Here is a 17,333-nt window from a genome sequence, read left to right as displayed (position 1 = left end):
GTTGCACTTGAGCAGCTCCTAAATGGACAGAAAGCTCCAGAAAATCTAGATCCTTAATGAAAAAACATGGGCTACTCGCCCATTTGGATGTGAGTGGTGCAATTAGTAAAGCACTATAACAAAATGATCATGGAGACTTTCCTTCTGAAATGAAACATGACTGATGTGAAACAAACTAAAGCACCAAAGACAAGACAGTGTGGGCTTCCTTCACACAGAAGTTGATTATAAAGTAAAATAGAGATAGAAAGGTCTTTTTGGTCTCCTTCCTAGGAAGAGTTAGGAAGGCACGCAACCCAGTGTGCCTAGATGCAACTGAAAGAAACCTCATGTTTTGCACCTAACCTACTATAATATTTGTTAACAATAACTCACTGAAGTATTTTGTTCTAATCAGCTGTGACGCGGAACCAAAAGTTGAGGCTTACTTTGAACCCCTATATGCATACATATTGACGGATACATACATATATATTCACAGAAACGTATTTTACGTACACATCTGTGTATGTGTGTGTGTACAAAACCAATTCTTAGCTATGATGTCTCATGCTAAGCATGGCCCTTGCCTAGGGGCCTCATTCAGACGTGCACACAGAGCGGCAGCAATCCCTTCCAGGACTGCGGGGTCTCAAGGAACTATACAACTGTGGTACTTGCCAGGTGAGCACACTCTGCAACTCTATTGCCTCTGGTGCCAAGTAAACGAAACCGTTTATTTTGAATCACAAATCAGTTCTTTACTCTGTTCACGTACTGTATACGTCTCCAGATGAGTAGTGAGAGCCTGGCATCTGCTTGTAACTGAACCTTCTGTGAAGTGCAATCTGCAGTTGATGGGAATTGCTTTACATTATGGAAAAAAAAACCGCCCACATTGCCAAGTTATACGATTGAGATGTGAGTAGTTGTCAGCCAGATTTGACAGCCTTTGCTTTGACATATGTTATGCATTACCTATTATTAATAACCACACTGGACTGGGTCCAAAGTTAGTATCTTGGTATTGTACAAAACCACTCTAGTCTTTGTAGCCCAAAAGTGCTAGGGTACTGTTTTGTCATGAGGAACAACCAGAAAATACAGGAGCTTTTCTCTACTAAGGAGCGTAGAGTTGCTCCATAGATTTATCTTAATTCTGAGTTGTAATTCTGAGTTGAAAATCCACCAAAGACAAAACGTTGAAGAAATATTTATTAAGAACTCTTAATCTTTGTATTGTTTAGTACTGGGGTACCTGCCAGCGTGCTCACCTTCACATCTCAGACAAAAAAGGAACCTTGTTTTCATCCTTATAGATTTACTCTCCTGGGGACATAACCTTGCAAATACACCCGTGTTGAATGCCACTCGAGTCCCTGGGAGTTTGTAACTCTGGACTGCTTGCAGGGAGACATAGAACCGGAACGTATGAACACAATTCAAGAGCTACTAGTTGAAGATCAGATTACAAAGTCTTTGTCTATTGACTAGGTAGCTTGAGTAAGGCAAAATGGGTTACAGAAAAGCAGTGAACTGATGAGCAGTTGGTCATATTTATGACTACTCACCGTTGTTTATTTTAATTATGAAGTATATATAGTTATGTGTATACATTTAAATCTACTTTGGTCTTTTAACTGCATATCTCAAGCACTTAACAAACGCGAACTGAGGTTTACAATACTTCTGGAAGGGGACAGGGCAACAGTAACCTGTTACTGCCTGGGATGAAATAGCAGGAGGTTTCCAGCACACAGAAACCATAAACAAGACCAGTGTGAAGATTCCCTTTTGAGCTCTGCTGAGCCTCACTTCATCTCTTCTCTTCTCTTCTTGGTTTGCAGAGAAGCTGGTGCTGTGAATGGGCTATTGTTCTGTGGGGATGCTGATGTCATTTTTGGGTAGCTGACCTCATTGCTGGCCAAACTCAATACAGAGAGAGCAGTCTTCAAGCCATGCATCTGTAGGCATTGCATCAGATCCAGACGGTGGATATAGAGAATTTCTGTAGTGAAGTCTCAAGCTTGCCACAGGCTGAAGGATCCTTCCTATGAATCCTATACCTTAATGCTTTCCTCAAAATGCAGGCACTTGTCCTGAAGAGCTTGTGCCTGGTTGCAGATAGGGGCAAGAGCTTGGTGACAAAGGATAATTCATGCAAGATACTCATATGTCTGTAACTATAGTGGCTTTTAAAGGTATAAAGCTTGTGACATGACAGAGCTGTTAGCTCTTCTAGTTAGGGTCTTGCTGAATCTCTCCAGGCTGTGGCAAACATAAGGGACTTGTGGCTTGTTTTTTTGTTTTGTTTTGTTTTTTTCTTTTTTTCCTTTTCTCCTTCAGGTTTGCCATCCTTCAACCAGGGATGCATCTATGTGTTAAACAATAAACTCCTGAGCAGACCTTTCTTTTCCTAGGAACATGAAGGGAGGTACAGCAAAGACCTCCGTAGGCAGATCAGGATGGCTGGGGGCAGCCAGGAACAGGAGTGACCCACACGCAGTGACAGTCAGCAGTGGGGTAAGGGGGATTTCAGAGGAGGCTGAGCTCAAGCACCCAGGGACTTCAGACTGCACAGATGGCTGTGAAGGTGCACACTGGGGCTCTGGGTGTACCTACAGCCCTATGGCAAGAAGTACCAGCTTCCCGAGAGCTGAGTGTGCCTGGCCAGCAGTCCCCCATCCTTGCTGCTGGAGGTTTGATGCAAAATTGCTCAGTGGAAAGGAGAAATAATTCGAGCAGCAGGATCACAGCACCATCTGCTGGGACTGCTCGTCGGTCCCACAGCAGTAGGGGACTGGTGTTATTTCCATGGCAAATACAGGATGCTTTTCCCTTTTCTCTAAGTATTGGAGAGCCAGAAGGCAGCTGGACATTCTCCCAAAGAAAGCATTGCCCAAGCATGAAAAAAAACCAAAAAAACCCACAAAAAAAACCAAAAAAAACCCCTGTTTTATGCATTAGCTGAATTTGTAGAGGGTTTATGCCTGGGTTCAACTGACTTCAGCATTGGCATGTCATCTGAGAGCCTCTTTCCTACCCTCAGTCTTTCTTGTCAGTGTTTTCCTCTTTCCCTCCCTCCTTGGCAGCGTGTTCAGCACCGCAGCGCTCTTCCTCGCCCTCCTTCACTGAGGTCTGCCTCTTCTGCCGGCCTGGCTGGCCCGGGCGATGGAGGGGCAGGAAATTTGCCTCGCTGGAGGCTGGCTCGTAATGCTATTTTTGTATTTCTGCTGAAGGTGCATAGGATGTTTTGCTAATGTATTTGCCTATTGCAACCCTCCAAATGTGTCTGCAAGCTTAGAATTGCTCTGCTCCGGCACAGCTTCGTCCTTGCTATGAACAGGGACACGGGGATACCGGAATAATTCCCCAGACACTGAAATAATCCCGACTGTGCCCCTTTGGCTATCGAGTGGAATTAAAGGCACAAGCTGCTGTGCAGCAGCTCGCTAGTGCGGGCGGGGCAGCCTTCCCCCGGGAGCGGGGAGCCCGGCAGGGGCGAGCGGCCGGGGGCCAGCCCTTGCCCGCCCGCGGGAGCCCCGTCCGTGACTCCGCTCTCCGGGTTTCCCCGGCGCCTCCCGCGCTTCCCGCTCCGCAGCGCCGCGCTCCGGGTTTCCCCGCCGGCCGCGCGCCGGCCCCGCCCCGCGGCTCCGGTTTCAGCCGCTGCTACAGGGACCCCCAAGATGGAAACGCAGGGGCTGCCCGCCGCGGAGGCGGCCCGGGCCCGGCCCGGCGCCCAACATGGCGGCCCCGCCGCGCCGCGCCGCCCGCCGCCGCCGCCCGACTGGGACCCGGCGGCCGCCGCCGCCTCCTCCGCCGCCGCCGCCGGCACCGCCGCGTCGGGCCTCTACGTGAGCTTCCCGGTGCTGCTGGTGGAGGAGAAGCCGGAGCCCGGCGCCGCTCCGGCGCCCGGCCCCTGCGCGCCGCCGGCGGGGCCCGCGCCGGACAACGACGGGCTCTTGCTCGTCTTCAACGTGGTGCGCGGCGCGGCCGAGGCCGGCCCGGGCGGCGGCGAAGCGGGGCGCGCCCAGCCCGGCCCGCCGCCCGCCGAGCCGCCGGAGGAGGCCCCCGGCTCGGCGCCTCCGCCTCCTCCGCCGCCGCCGCTGCCCCCCGCCGGCGGCGATGGCGATGGCGGCGGCGGGGCGGAGGACGGCTCCTTCTCGGGGACCATCACCATCAACAACCAGAGCCTGCTGGTGCGCATCGAGAACGGCGTCCTGACGCTGGGGCCCGGCGCCGAGCAGGCCGCGGGCACCGCGCCGCCGCCGCCCGCCCCGCCGCCGCCGCCTCCGCCCGCCGCCAGCCCCGCCGAGCCGCCGGGCGGGCCGCGGCCCCGCTCGCCGCCGGCCTTCCCCTGCCCGGAGCCGCGCTGCGGCGAGGCCTTCCCCCGCAAGCAGCAGCTGCGGCTGCACCGCCTCTCGGCGCACGGCGGCGGCGGGGAGGACGGCCGGGGGGCGGCGGGGGCGGCGGCGCGGCCCTTCGGCTGCCCGGTGCCGGGCTGCGCCTGGTCCTTCGCCACGGCCTACAAGCTGCGGCGGCACCTGCACTCGCACGACAAGCTCCGGCCCTTCGCCTGCGCGGCGCCGGGCTGCGCCAAGCGCTTCACCACCGTCTACAACCTGCGGGCCCACAGCCGCGCCCACGAGCAGGAGGCGGCGCACAAGTGCGAGGCGTGCGGGCAGCGCTTCCCCAGCGCCGCCCGCCTCGCCGCCCACCGCCGCCGCAGCCACCTGGAGCCCGAGCGGCCCTACCGCTGCGACTTCCCCGGTAAGCCGCCGCCGGGCCGCGGGGCCGGGCTCCCTCCCCTCCCAGCGAACGGCTCGCCCCGCCGAGGAGGGGGTCCCTGCCCGGGGTCTCTGCCGGGGCTCTGCTCGCTTCTCCTCCCCGCTGCCCCCTTCGCCCCCGCTCCGCGCCGCCCCGGTTATCGGCAGGGAAGGTTTGGGAGCTGGAGGAGGCTGCGCCTTCGCCGGTCAGCTTGTGCCGGCGGGGTGAAACGCCTGAAGTCGCAGCGCAAGTCGTCGGTGGCGTGCCTTGCGCCGGGCCGTAGGTGTTCCGATGGCCCACCGTGGCTAAATAACTGTAATCCCTAGCAGTAGCGTCGTGTGGGATTGAACCGTCTGGTTTTCCCACGTGCCAGGATATAATATCCTGGAAAACAGAAGACCGCAAAGGTCCCCCGCTAAAACTTAGGAGGGAGAAAAGAGTGCAGTTTCCCTGATTCAGTTCTGTACCGAGCTGATGCGCTGTTTCCCTTCTCTCCCCAGGCTGCGAAAGAACATTTATCACAGTGAGTGCGTTATTCTCCCATAATCGAGCCCACTTCAGAGAGCAAGAGCAGTTCTCCTGTTCGTTCCCCGGCTGTAACAAGCAGTATGACAAAGCCTGCCGGCTGAAAATCCACATGAGGAGCCACACAGGTATTCATGAGGGTGACTTGTACCTGGGGGAGGACACAGAAGATAATACGTGGAGAGTGGACTTCAGTTTGCTGGAAGGACTTGGCCTCAAGCTACACTAGGGGAGGTTTAGGTTGGATATTAGGAAAAACTTCTTCCCCGAAAGGGCAGTCAGGCCCTGGCACAGGCTGCCCAGGGATGTGGTTGAGGCCCCATCCCTGGAGGGATTTAAAAGATGGGCAGACGTGGTGCTCGAGGACATGGTTTAGTGGTGGGCTTGGCAGTGTCAGGTTAACGGTTGGACTCGGTGATCTTAAGGATCTTTTCCAACCGTAACGATTCTATGATTCTAAGAACTGACAGTCATGAAGGGAGAAAGGGTGACACGAGTTATTTGGGGTCAGTGAAAACATTTGATTCTTGGCCTCCTGGGGGGCAGGAGTCCGCTGAATGAACTTGCCAAACGCGCAGTAGCCATGGACGTGCAAAGTTGTGGCTTTTGGCATGTGAACTCTGTTCAGAAAAATTATCCCAGCTCTATTCCCAAGTTTATAAACATTCAAAACGTTGTGTAAATTCTAATCTTGGTCAAAACAAACAGCTAAAAAACTCAGAACATGTGAAATGTATGTACCAAGGTTTGGAACAGGAAGAAGATAAATTTCAACACAAGCAAGCACTCCTGACTTGCAAGGACCACTGCTAAGCTGAAATCCAGCCTTTTAGTGTTTTAAAGACAAATATGTGCGCTCTCTACTGTCCTCTGTTTTCCTGGTTTCGTAGCTTTATAGTGTGGGTTTTGTTTTTTTTAAAGTGTCAGTTTTGTTAAGTAGCAGTTCATAGACGTGATGGAAACTAACTTCACATGCTTGGCTGTATTGGAATCAACATATAATCACAGGCCATGAAAACAGAAAAAAAAACATTTCAGCTGTGTTGCTGTTTTGAATAATGCTATTATTGGTTATTGAAGCACCTTGAAGATAGCTCAGATTAATATGAGATGGATTGATAATGATCTGTGCTCCCTGATGTGTAGGGAAAGGTGCGATGGCCTTGAGTTAAAGGCGGCTCGGGTTGTACGATGGGGAAGGGGCATCCCAGTACTCTGCAGTGAATTGCAGGAGAGGGTGGTTGAGTCGTCCTTCTTTTAAACCAATCCAAGTGGCTCTTGAGATTTTCTAGTAGCAGTGTGTATTTCAGTATTAGATTATTAATGTAACCTTTCTTTGCCTAAGGTGAAAGGCCTTTTATCTGCGACTTTGAAGGCTGTGGCTGGTCTTTCACCAGTATGTCCAAGCTGCTCAGACATAAAAGGTAGCCTTTTCTGATTGTACTGTCCTAAGTCGCTTGCTCTTTGTTTGTTTTTCTTCTAGTACTTAAGCAGCAGTGGATGTAATCATGCCAACGGCAATTTCTTTCCCTTGTAGGAAACACGAAGATGACAGGAGATTTATGTGCCCGGTAGAAGGCTGTGGGAAGTCCTTCACAAGAGCAGAACACCTGAAAGGCCACAGTATAACTCACCTTGGTACAAAACCATTTGAGTGTCCAGTAGAAGGTATTGGTCAACTCTTGTATGTGTGAACTGGTAATCGGCGCGTATATTGCCTAAAGATTGCATGCCTTTTCCCCAAGCACAAGCTTATGAGAGGATTGGAGCAATTTAGAGCGAGTCTTCTAGCAGAGTTTGAAGAGGTAAAACTCAACAATAGACGCGTAACTGAATGAGTGATCATTCTCAGATTTTTGGATTGTGGAGAAAACAGTGGTTCATGCTCTGGCTTGATTTTGTTCTTTATGATGAACAGAACTGCTTTACTCTGGAAAAGCCTGCTTCTGATGTTCAGTTTCTGCAGCTCAGCTTTTTCACTTGATTCAGCAGAAGCAGTGAAAGGTGGTGCTGTCCAGCACCTTCGAGGCCACGTTTTGCTGTTGCGACATGTCACCTCGAGTGTTCAGTGTGGTGGTCTCTGCTGCTGGGATGGTGGGTGGCCACGTGAATGGTATCTCTCGGTTGTATGGGAGCCTCGCTGGCGCTCCGTGCGTTTCTTGGCACGACCTCCATCACTTCTGTAGGGCTCCAGGAGCAAAGGTTTTGGGTCTGATCTGGAATATTCTGCTTCATAAAGTAAAGCAGCTCTACTTGGTGATTGTTTCTCCTTTTAATGGTTTTGCCAGGAGTTGTCATGAAGAGTTTACATTTAAGATGCCATAGGGGGGAAAGGGTGTGCGTTGCACTGAATGACTTAGGAGTTTCTTGTTGTCAGAAACGAGTTGTTGACCTGTCCCACCCACTGAGATGTCCTTGATGTAAAATGAGGAAAGGTATATTTGGCCTCCTTCTGATTGCTCTGAATGTATGCGCAGGCGCTGCAAATTAGCAAATAGAGTTCTGCAGAGCTACTCTGATTTGTTTTGTTAAGATACTAAATACGAACATCAAATTGAAATGAGATGAAACTTTAAAGCCATGTGTATCTTCTTGCAGGCTGTTGTGCAAAATTTTCAGCACGAAGTAGTCTGTATATTCACTCCAAAAAACATCTTCAGGATGTGGACTCATTAAAAACTCGGTGCCCAGTATCAAGCTGTAATAAATTGTTCACTTCCAAACACAGTATGAAGACGCACATGGTCAAACAGCATAACTTCAGCCCAGGTAAAGTACTTGTTTCAAACTACAGGAGGGTGCAATGGAAAAACTAAATGTTTTGTTAAGGAAAATGTGTGTTTGCTGTTGTTGAAATCCAAGCTCCATAGATACGAATGGCAGAATCTTCACCGAGAGTGGAGTTGGTTTCCCCCCCTAAAATTTTCAGTGAGACCTGTGAGTGAGTGCCAGAAAGTGAGACTTGAGCTTGACCTGTGTGAAACTGTGAGAAATTGCAGCTTTTTTGAGTGAAGTAGAGCTTGTCCTTCTCCATGCCATCTGTAAAATATGAGCAAGGACTAAAAGCAATTCTTTTTGCACTCCTCTATAGCCTAACTTAGTCTGGACTGCCTTAGCGTTGTTATCTTTTGGCAAGTGCTTTTGTAGCTGAAGATTCTCAGTAAAGGAGTGAATTTATTTCAGTGAACTTCTTTTCCTTAAATCTGCTTTCAGGGAAGTTGGGAAGTGTTTTAGTAGGCTGAGAATCCAGAGTTTGAAGCTTCCTCCTTTGATCACTTGTATTTTACCTCCCCATTGTCTGATGAAAGGTCTGTCTTATAGCCAAACCCTTCTCTTCCAGATCTCCTAACTCAGCTTGAAGCAACCAGCTCCCTCACACCCAGCAGTGAACTCACTAGTCCAGGACAGAGCGATCTCGGCAACATAGACCTTGTATCCCTGTTCTCCAACGTGTCCAGTAGCAATTCTGGAATTGCAACAGACATGGCGCTAGTGAACTCTGGAATTGTCACGATCGATGTTGCTTCGGTGGGCTCAACGCTCGGAGGAAACCTGCCTGTCAGTAACAATTCTTTAAGCCAGGCAGTTGATCCCTTGATACTGGTGGCCAGCAGCGATATGCCGCAGAGCCTGGACAGTTCTCTCTTGCTGGGAACCGGCGCAACAGTTCTACAGCAAAGCACTTTAAATTTGGATGATGTACAGACTGTCAATGCAGAAGCCTTGGGTTCGCTAGCATCTCTGTCGGTGAGGAATTCCAGTCAAGATGTGCACGGTTTGACGTCCAGCAATAATTTAACGATCGACACAGCCACTTTGACCCCTTCTAGTAGCCTCGGCGGTACCAATGTGCCTGAGTTACTAACACCAACTAAAGCTGAACGGAATTTGCTTCCTAGCTCGGAGGTTGTTGGTCAACAAGAGGGCAGCAAAGTAGTGACGCAGTTCGTCTTCTCCAACCCTCCAGGGAGCTACAGTGCACAGAAAGAAATGGATCTTGGCACAGTGACTGGCAGCTCGTTTTTGGTATGGAGCGACTGTATTCATTTTACCCCTAGATGACTGAGACACCCTGACTTTGGGGATGTCCATTGCTACTAATACTTATAGGGAGACCTTTCTCAGATTTTGCAGATCATGCATTTTGGCTTTTTTTGATGAAGGATGTAGAACGTTATGTTGAAGAGCGTGTTGTCAGAAGTAGATGCAGTGTGGTGATAAGTTCTCTTAAGGAATACTGGTGGGGAGAGTTAAGGGAGCACCTTTCAAAATAAGGGGTTAAAAAATAAGCGGCCCTCTGTCTGAGGATGAAATGGAATTTACAGGAGTACGCAAAAATGCGTGGTATGTCTTGGGCATTTCATCCCAGGGAAACATTTGGGCTGGGAGAGTAACTTAAAACGTTTTCATCTCAGTCCTCATTCCCATTTTAAGTACTCTTCCCTTTCTGCTTTACTGTGTTACTGCAGACTTAACTGTTCATTTACATTGCAAAGTAAATGTTTACCCTGTTAAAACCTGAACACTTACAAATGTGGAGCCAACTTCCTTTTGTGTTGAACTCCAGATACTAAGTACAAGCAGGGAATTTATTGAAACTCTAATCAGAAGAGCATGGAAAACTAGAATTCAGTGTTTGCAGTGTAAAAGATAACTGCAACTGAGAACTCATCAGTCTTGTGTTCATTGTCTTGGTTTGCTCTTGCACTCAAAAAACTTTGCATCTCTTGGCTTTTTTTTTTTTTTTTTTTTTACTAGGAGAGCAGTGGGTCTGCGAGAACAGACTACAGAGCCATTCAGCTAGCCAAGAAAAGAAAGCAAAAAGGGAATGGGAGCAGCACAGGTGAGAAGCCATTAATTTTGTTAAATTTACTAAATACAATTAGTTAGATTTTTTGGCAGTGAAATGGGAGCAGGTATCTCAGTGGATTCTTAAACATCCCATTCGGTTTATTGCTAGTTAAAATAATTATGCATGTGGTGTACCATCTGTTACTCGGGATAATCACATTCTGTGGAATATCAAATTCACAGTAAGTTTACAAGGAAATCTGCACCATATGTTTCATGATTGTTAACAAGAAGCTGTCCCTCCATCTCTTCATCTGCTTTTTATTTTCTTATTAAAACAAAAGAAATCAAGGTCACTTTGCTTTCTGTTGTTTATGCTTTTGGCCTTACCTAGTGGGTTCTCTTTTACTCAATACAGGCAATGAAAGCATCAGCTAAGATTTGTTTTGCTTCTGTGTTTCACTTAGTAACAGTGTGTATGCAGTGTTAAAGAATTTATTTCTTAGTTATCTAGAAATACTCAAACCTCCCTCTTAGATTTTAGCCGTGGAGGGAGTTCTTGTGCAGGGTAAGGTTTAGGTCGTGATTTCAGATGTGTCCTCTTTCTCTTAAACTGGAGTTTGACTCGGAGCTGTCTGATGACGTGAATTACACAGCGCTACTTTGTCAGATCAAACGTGGTCCGTGGCTCACTTGACTTGCCTGAGCTCAGGTGGCCGAGTTGTGTCTGCCCTTGGGGCTGGGGTGGAACATCACACGCATATATAGTCTAGTTCTTCCTTGCTGTCTCTTAATACCTTCCACCTCTGAAAATCAAGGTGATAATTTTTAAGGTGAGTTAAGAGACTAGTTCTGAACAGAGCACTGTCACGTTTCTGTATTTGTAAAAGGCGTACCTGCATAAATTCTGTCTGGTTCAGCGAGTCATCACACGGAAGGATAACTGCTTTATGAAGCTAGTTCTAAGTGTGCTTGTATCATCAAACATGTGCATGTATCATCAAACGTGTCTTTTGGGCATTAGTTTAAAAAGATGATTGCAATTAATCTGCCGGTCTTCGAAAATGGCCTCAGAAAATTCCTATTTCTGTTCCTACTCAAGACTCCCAGTAGTCCACTTTTCACCAGCTGTTGCCTTAATGCTACTATGTGCTTCTCGAAGTGCTCTGAGGAGTCTCGTATTTCTAATTGGTTTAACGAGGTTGAATAAACACTGTAGAGGGAAGTTCGGTGTTTAAAAAGAAGTTATCCAAGCCTTTTATTTACTCTAGATTTAAAAAAAAAACCCTGAAACAGCTGATGGGATTGTATCCTTACATTTATTTTGATTATGTTTTTGGTTTTCAGCTTGTGATACAAGCAGCTGGTTGGTCTGGTTATAAACTGAAAAATGCTTAAGGTTGTGATAGTTGTACTTGTGTAGCCTGTTCTACCTAACAGTCCTTGAAATCTTTCTGGAAAGAGATGAGCTTCACTATCCTCTTTTTACAGTTTGGAAAAATGATGTACATGGCTTCTCAGGAAACGAGTTGCAAAATTAAAAATAGAAAATGCAATTCTACTTCCTAATTCCATTCTATAACTCCACAAACATGCTGATATTTCTGTGCTACCACAGGGGTGAGCCCTAAGCTTAGCAGTTTGTGATGTGGTTTTAATGGCATTCATGTAAAAAGATGCTCAGTCAGCAGTTGGAGTTCATCAGCTGCTGCCTGGCCTTTTAGCAGTTGTCAGATGGTGCTTAATTATATTGCACTGTTCCAGGCATTTGCTGTGTAGTGTAAATAACTGCATAAAATTGGAAAATACTAGCAGGAAACGTCGGCAAATTGCTTCTGACCATTTAAATATTAAAATTCCTCTCTTTTAGGGGCATCTGGCTCTGGTCAGAGGAAAAGCAAGGGTGGTAAAGTAAGCCCTACCAACTTTTCATCCTCCGCTCCTGGCAGTCGACTGGGTGGCAACATAGTTCTGCCAAACGGAGGGCTGACCATACGGGACCCTGCCACTGGAGCCCAGTATGTGCAAATTCAGCTTCTTCAGGTAAGAGCTGAGGAGGAAAAACGTGCTCATCTTCTCCGTTACCCAAACTGACACATTTGTGGAAGAATCCGACTATCTGTGAGCTCGGGTACTACTGCCCCTAGATGGGATCTGGAGATCGGCAGTATGTACCGTGTCCATTAGGGCATTTGCCCACAAGAAGCCCTTTCCTGGGAAGTTTGTATGAAACTGGCTTTAGAGAGGTCTAGAAATGCCTGAAAATGGAGCTGGTTCAATCATACAACTGCTGGGGGCGCAGACAGGTGCATTGTGGACGTGGGTAAGATGATGTTACTTGGTTTAGTACTAATCTTCAGTCCAGCCTGGAACATGTGGGCACTGTAACTGTAGGGAACATCCTGGTCAGCTTCCTAGGCTGGATACACTTGATGTAGGGAACACTGTGGTGGAATTAAGAGCTTTAGCAAGCTTTTGTTTTGCATGTGAGAGTTGTGATCCTTCAAGGGTGTAGGATTTTCCCAGTTTGGACACGCAGTTTTGAGAGCAGCAAAATGGGCGCTACGTTCCCGTCCCAAAATATGGGGTACTTGTTCTTCCAAAAGGAACGGATTACTAGCATGCATTACCTTAGGGGATGCACGGGAGTATGACTTTTTCCTCCAGTCTTTGTGGACACCCCCCCAGATTCTTAGGGTACTCTGCCTCTCTCTCATTTACAAGGTAGATGAGACTGACCTGAAAAGATGCCTGCAAAATGAAGTTTCAGCCTTAACTGTTATTTCTGTAAACTGGTGAAGTAAAGCTTAAGATTTTTTTCTAAAGATACCTAGTAATCCATGTGGGCTGATTAGTGGAGCATGGCAGGTAATACGTTTTTGGCCAGGTGTGTATCTGTGTAGTATCCAGAGAGAGGGTAAGCTCGTTCCACTTTATTCCTAACAACATATGGTGTGGAGGAAGCTGTGGGCAGAGTTCTTCCTCTTTCTATTTTTCTGATGGGTGTAAACATTTGTAACTTTTATGTTAAGTATCAGCTTCACACAACATGATGAAACTTGTCACATATTTCCGAGTGTTATGTTTGTTGGAAGATGAACCGTTCCTTCCGTTTCAGATCTTGCCGATTTTCCGAGTTGGTTACAATAGGATAATAGGTTGTACACTGAGCTAGGTTCAGATTTAAGTGGTAGTTAGCTTTCCACATACCTTTGTGGACCTAGGCCTTACTAGTACAGTGCAGGAGCTTTATCAGATTTTTTTAAGATTGTAAGGCTGAGTGAAATTTGCCATATTGTGCTGAGATGCCTGGGGGTCTTGTAATCGCATCGTGTTTCTGCATTCACAGGATGATTCCCCGGGAGAGGGAGATTTGCCCTTTCAACTGAGCTCTCAGTCCTCCTCGTCACATTCGCAGCTTACAGTGGATTTACCCGTTCACATCCTTCAGGTACAGCACGTCAGAGCCATTGGGTTTTATTGCCTAGCTTGAAAGGGAAGAGTTTGCTGGGAGCACTCTGGTGTTCTGCCTAATGAAAATACCCTGTTTTCTACTGGGAGTTTAATTCCACTTACAAGAAGCAGTAAGCGGAGAGCTGCACTGCAAGATTTATCTTGTGTATGTTACCAACCTTTGACACACCATAGGTGGCTGTTTTTCTTCCTGTTACCGAGTAATGAATAACTGAATGTTACTCATTTATTACCGAAGTGCCCCATCCTTGTTTTCCTGATCCCATCCTGCAGATATTAAATGGGACAAGAAGGAGGATCAGAATTGATATGGAACAGGCTACAGGAAGGGTGGGAAGAGGGAAGTAAGATCTTGAGCCTAGATTTCAGAGCAGTGTCTATATGGGAATAGCAGTTAGATTAAAAAGCCTGCTCGCTTCTACAGTCTTCCGTTGCACTACTTGGCCTCGCTAACTACCGAGTGTCTGTCATTTGAACGCAGAAGGCTTCATATAGCTTCTTGCGTAAACGTTTTGTTACCTGCTGATATGATAAACTGCATATTAGTGAGTAGGAGCAGCTGAGAACTGAGCAGCAATGAATGATTATCACGTACATAAGCCACATTTTCCGCTTGACTATGTGGGGCTTCGGTTTTGATAAAGTTATTCTTACCAATTGTGCTTCTCCTGGGTAGAAAATAAAGCTTTTGTATTTGAGAGGAGCACCTCACTGTGATAAACCTAGAAATACAAGAGCAGCACTAGGATTGTTGGTCACAGTAGAGAGTTAATAGAGGAAAAGCAAATAGTCAGTGATGGTAAATTTATCTCCATTAGTAATGCTCACCTGAAGTGTTGCAAATGAAGGCTGGAGCGGCACTGTTTGAGTGGGTCCCCAAAGTAGGAAAGCTTTGGGTTTCCTCTAAACCATTCAAAGCATTTCTCTGGTCTTGGATAAATGTCAAAGTAATCTTACTGATAAGGGTTAAAAGCCTCTAGAGGTGCAAGCGCTGAACTCTTCATGCTGTCTGTTTGCTTCAACAGGAGCCACACAATTCCACCGAAGATGATGCAGGTTCTGATAACTCTCAGTTCACTGGAAGCACAATAAACCTACAGGACCTGGAATGACCATTATTAAGAACAGTTACTTGAAAACAAATTGGGCAATCATGTCTTGACAGAGTGAGATAACTGTGGGGGTCTTTTTCCAAGGAAAATATGAAAACTAGGAGTACTGGATTATGGTTGCACTCTTCGCAATTTGCTAAGGACAGTTGCAGCTGAAAGATTTTCTTAAAAAATGTAAATCCCACTTGATGTGCCTGTGTAAGATACCCTGTCTGCCTGGTGGTTGGAGGGACTGAGGCAGACTGCTGTACAGTGTTGTTTCAGGGAGAAGTACTGTATTAAACTTCAAACTGAGGTAATATTTACTGTTTTCACAGGAAAGCAAGTATTCTACAGCTAACAAGTACAAATTTATAATCCTGCTACGACAGTTAAAACTTTCCTTCCGTTGGTCTCCTGCCGGAGCCAGTGGCATTGAGGAATTAAGAGCTAAAATTTGCAAGTGTTTTCCACACACAAAAAAATAATCGTTTCGGCCCCTGTGTTTTGGCAGAAAACTGGAATAAAGTGTCACATGTAACAGAATTAACGTCCTATGCCATGAAAATGAGATGCTCTAAAATCTTTGTTTTAGAAAGCTAGATTCTAAATGTTAACTTAGCTGTGAATCAGTTTGTAGCTCATGTTGAGTTTCTCCCTTTCCTTGCTCCTGCGTCCCAAATACTTTGCTGAATTCTTCCAGCAAAACTTGAAAAAGAAAACTGCAATAGAACTGTACTCACTGTAAGGGATGAGCTAAGAGTCCAACAGCATCTGAGAGAGGTTCGTTTTTATCTTTGTGTTCCCTTTTTTGGGAGGAATGTTGACCGTCACGGAAATTTAAGCACCTTGATTTTCTCTCATCTATAAACTGCTGCCAAGTTACCTGTAAACTGGCCACTACCTTTTTCTTTTGGGTTGGTTGGGTTTTTTTTTCAATTGAACACTGTTAACACTTGTTCTGTATCGATCTCCCAGAGTGTCACGTGCACGGGGGGCTCCTGGGTGGATTACAGAATATGCCGTTGTCGGAGTATTTTGTGAGGGGAAAAGAGTTGTCACCCAGGAGGATTTGCCCCACTGAAAAACTGCAGTTTCTCCCGGGGGCGGGGGGAGAGGTTGTATGTACTGTACTTATCTGGATTGCAGACACCTAAATAAGTATAGGGTTGTATAGGGAAAAAAAAAAAACAAACCCTTTGGTTACATTTTAAGGTAGTAATTTAAATGTTTCTTATGGTGATGTACTGAATGCCTATAAAATTATGTATAGGAGTTTGATAAAAGGGTGTATGTACTGTTTTTTATTCTCAATGAGGTGTGTGTGTATGCACGTATGTGTATTTTTTTTACAAAATAAGATACGTCATGCAGGAGAACGTTGTGATCTTTCTAATCTTGCACATATTTATTTATTTTACAGTTATACTGATGTTGAATTCACACGAGGTCATTCAGAAATGCTTTTATTCCTGTGCCTTTGAACTATGTATGTGTCCAGATAAATGCTTTTCTTGGTTGAAGACTCGGGGAGGAAAAAAAGCATACAGGTTACATTCAACTTCAGATCCTGATTTGTAGGCAGTATTATATGCTCTGGTTGAACCAGTTTTATTTTTCTATCTTCAGCTTAACTGAGCATTGAGGTCTCTCTGTTCCTCTCATCCTTGTGTCCAAGGAATCTCTTAACCCTCTCGGGTTGGGTTTCCAAACCAAACAAATCGGTAGATGAGGTCTCCTACCTGGGGGCTGTGCCTGCAACACAGAGTCAGCTCCCGAGAGGTAGAAAGGTTGAGGAGGAATCGTGCTGAAGGGACTGCGGGGTCTTGCTCTAGTGGTCACCGTCCCCTCCCTGGAAGCTGAGACACCTCGAGCTCCCAATGCCTGCATTATTCTGTTCTCAAGGACCATACCAGTTCTTAATCTATTAAAACGGCCAAGGAACAACTCCATCTTTTTATGGGACTTGCAACCAAATCTTTCTACTTCTGAAAATGTACCTCACTCAGCTTTGTAAGTGAATGTAAAGTGCTAACCTCTTGGGGCTGAAAATTGGATCACTTGGCTTGAACTCCATTGCTGGCAATGGATACCTGAAGAACTGCTGGTGCAAAAGGGTTAATAAAGCTTTTTTTTTTATGGTCAGTTTGTCACTGGGTATTGTTCTTTGTATGGACGCCTCCGACATAAAGCTGTCAGCAGCTTGATTTCTGCAGAGCTTGTGTTTTTCCTTCCCTTGTGCCTTCTCCACAGTAGGGGGTGGAGTCTATGCTGAAACCCATCCTTTCGATCGAACCATTAGCCTTCGGTTTTTGTAGTCCTTCAACAAATGATTATAATAAATGTCTGGCAGGTGCCTGGCTTAGTCATGCCCTAACAAAGATTGTTACCCAGGACTGCCATAGGTCTCGCTAGTCAGGTTTGTAGGTATAGTGCTGTTGGCGTCAAAAACTGAGTGAGAAAAGCATCGTTGCTCGCAGGAGCCTGAGAAGCAAAATGAAAGAATTTTATTTTCTTAGGCAAAAGATCAATGGGGGAGGGTAAGGGGTTGGCTGACACAGCAACTTTCCCTGGGATCTTAGGGTAGGAGAAGATCTTAGGGTAGGAGAAGAAGGGAATTTCACAGGACTGTGAAGTTCATCAACTGAGCAAAGACTAAAGAATGTAGATCTATGAAAACCTTTTTCTGGAGCAGCATCAGCCCTG

At 46.6% G+C, this 17,333-nt stretch overlaps 1 protein-coding gene across 2 annotated transcripts; it reads left to right on the top strand.

Moving 5' to 3' along the window:
• Window positions 1-3,665: 3,665 nt before the first annotated feature.
• ZXDC (ZXD family zinc finger C) lies at window positions 3,666-16,758 on the top strand (the record flags this gene model as incomplete). 2 transcript variants are annotated; one of them, XR_014229165.1, is made up of 11 exons in its annotated part: window positions 3,666-4,749; window positions 5,247-5,399; window positions 6,617-6,695; window positions 6,809-6,939; window positions 7,870-8,040; window positions 8,612-9,297; window positions 10,030-10,114; window positions 11,933-12,105; window positions 13,412-13,513; window positions 14,562-15,410; window positions 16,051-16,758. XR_014229165.1 is itself a non-coding variant. In XM_082321415.1 (10 exons), 10 exons carry the CDS (start codon window positions 3,666-3,668, stop codon window positions 14,646-14,648), a joined length of 2,751 nt encoding a protein of 916 aa, XP_082177541.1. In that variant the 3' UTR covers window positions 14,649-16,758. The 2 variants fall into 2 exon arrangements, 1 of the variants encoding a protein (XP_082177541.1); XM_082321415.1 differs by having other exon boundaries at window positions 14,562-16,758.
• Between the last annotated feature and the right edge of the window lie 575 nt (window positions 16,759-17,333).

The sequence above is a fragment of the Platalea leucorodia genome (genome assembly GCF_965183815.1).
Source record: "Platalea leucorodia genome assembly, chromosome: 9".
NCBI lineage: Eukaryota > Metazoa > Chordata > Aves > Pelecaniformes > Threskiornithidae > Platalea > Platalea leucorodia.
This window is presented reverse-complemented; position numbering and strand designations above follow the sequence as displayed.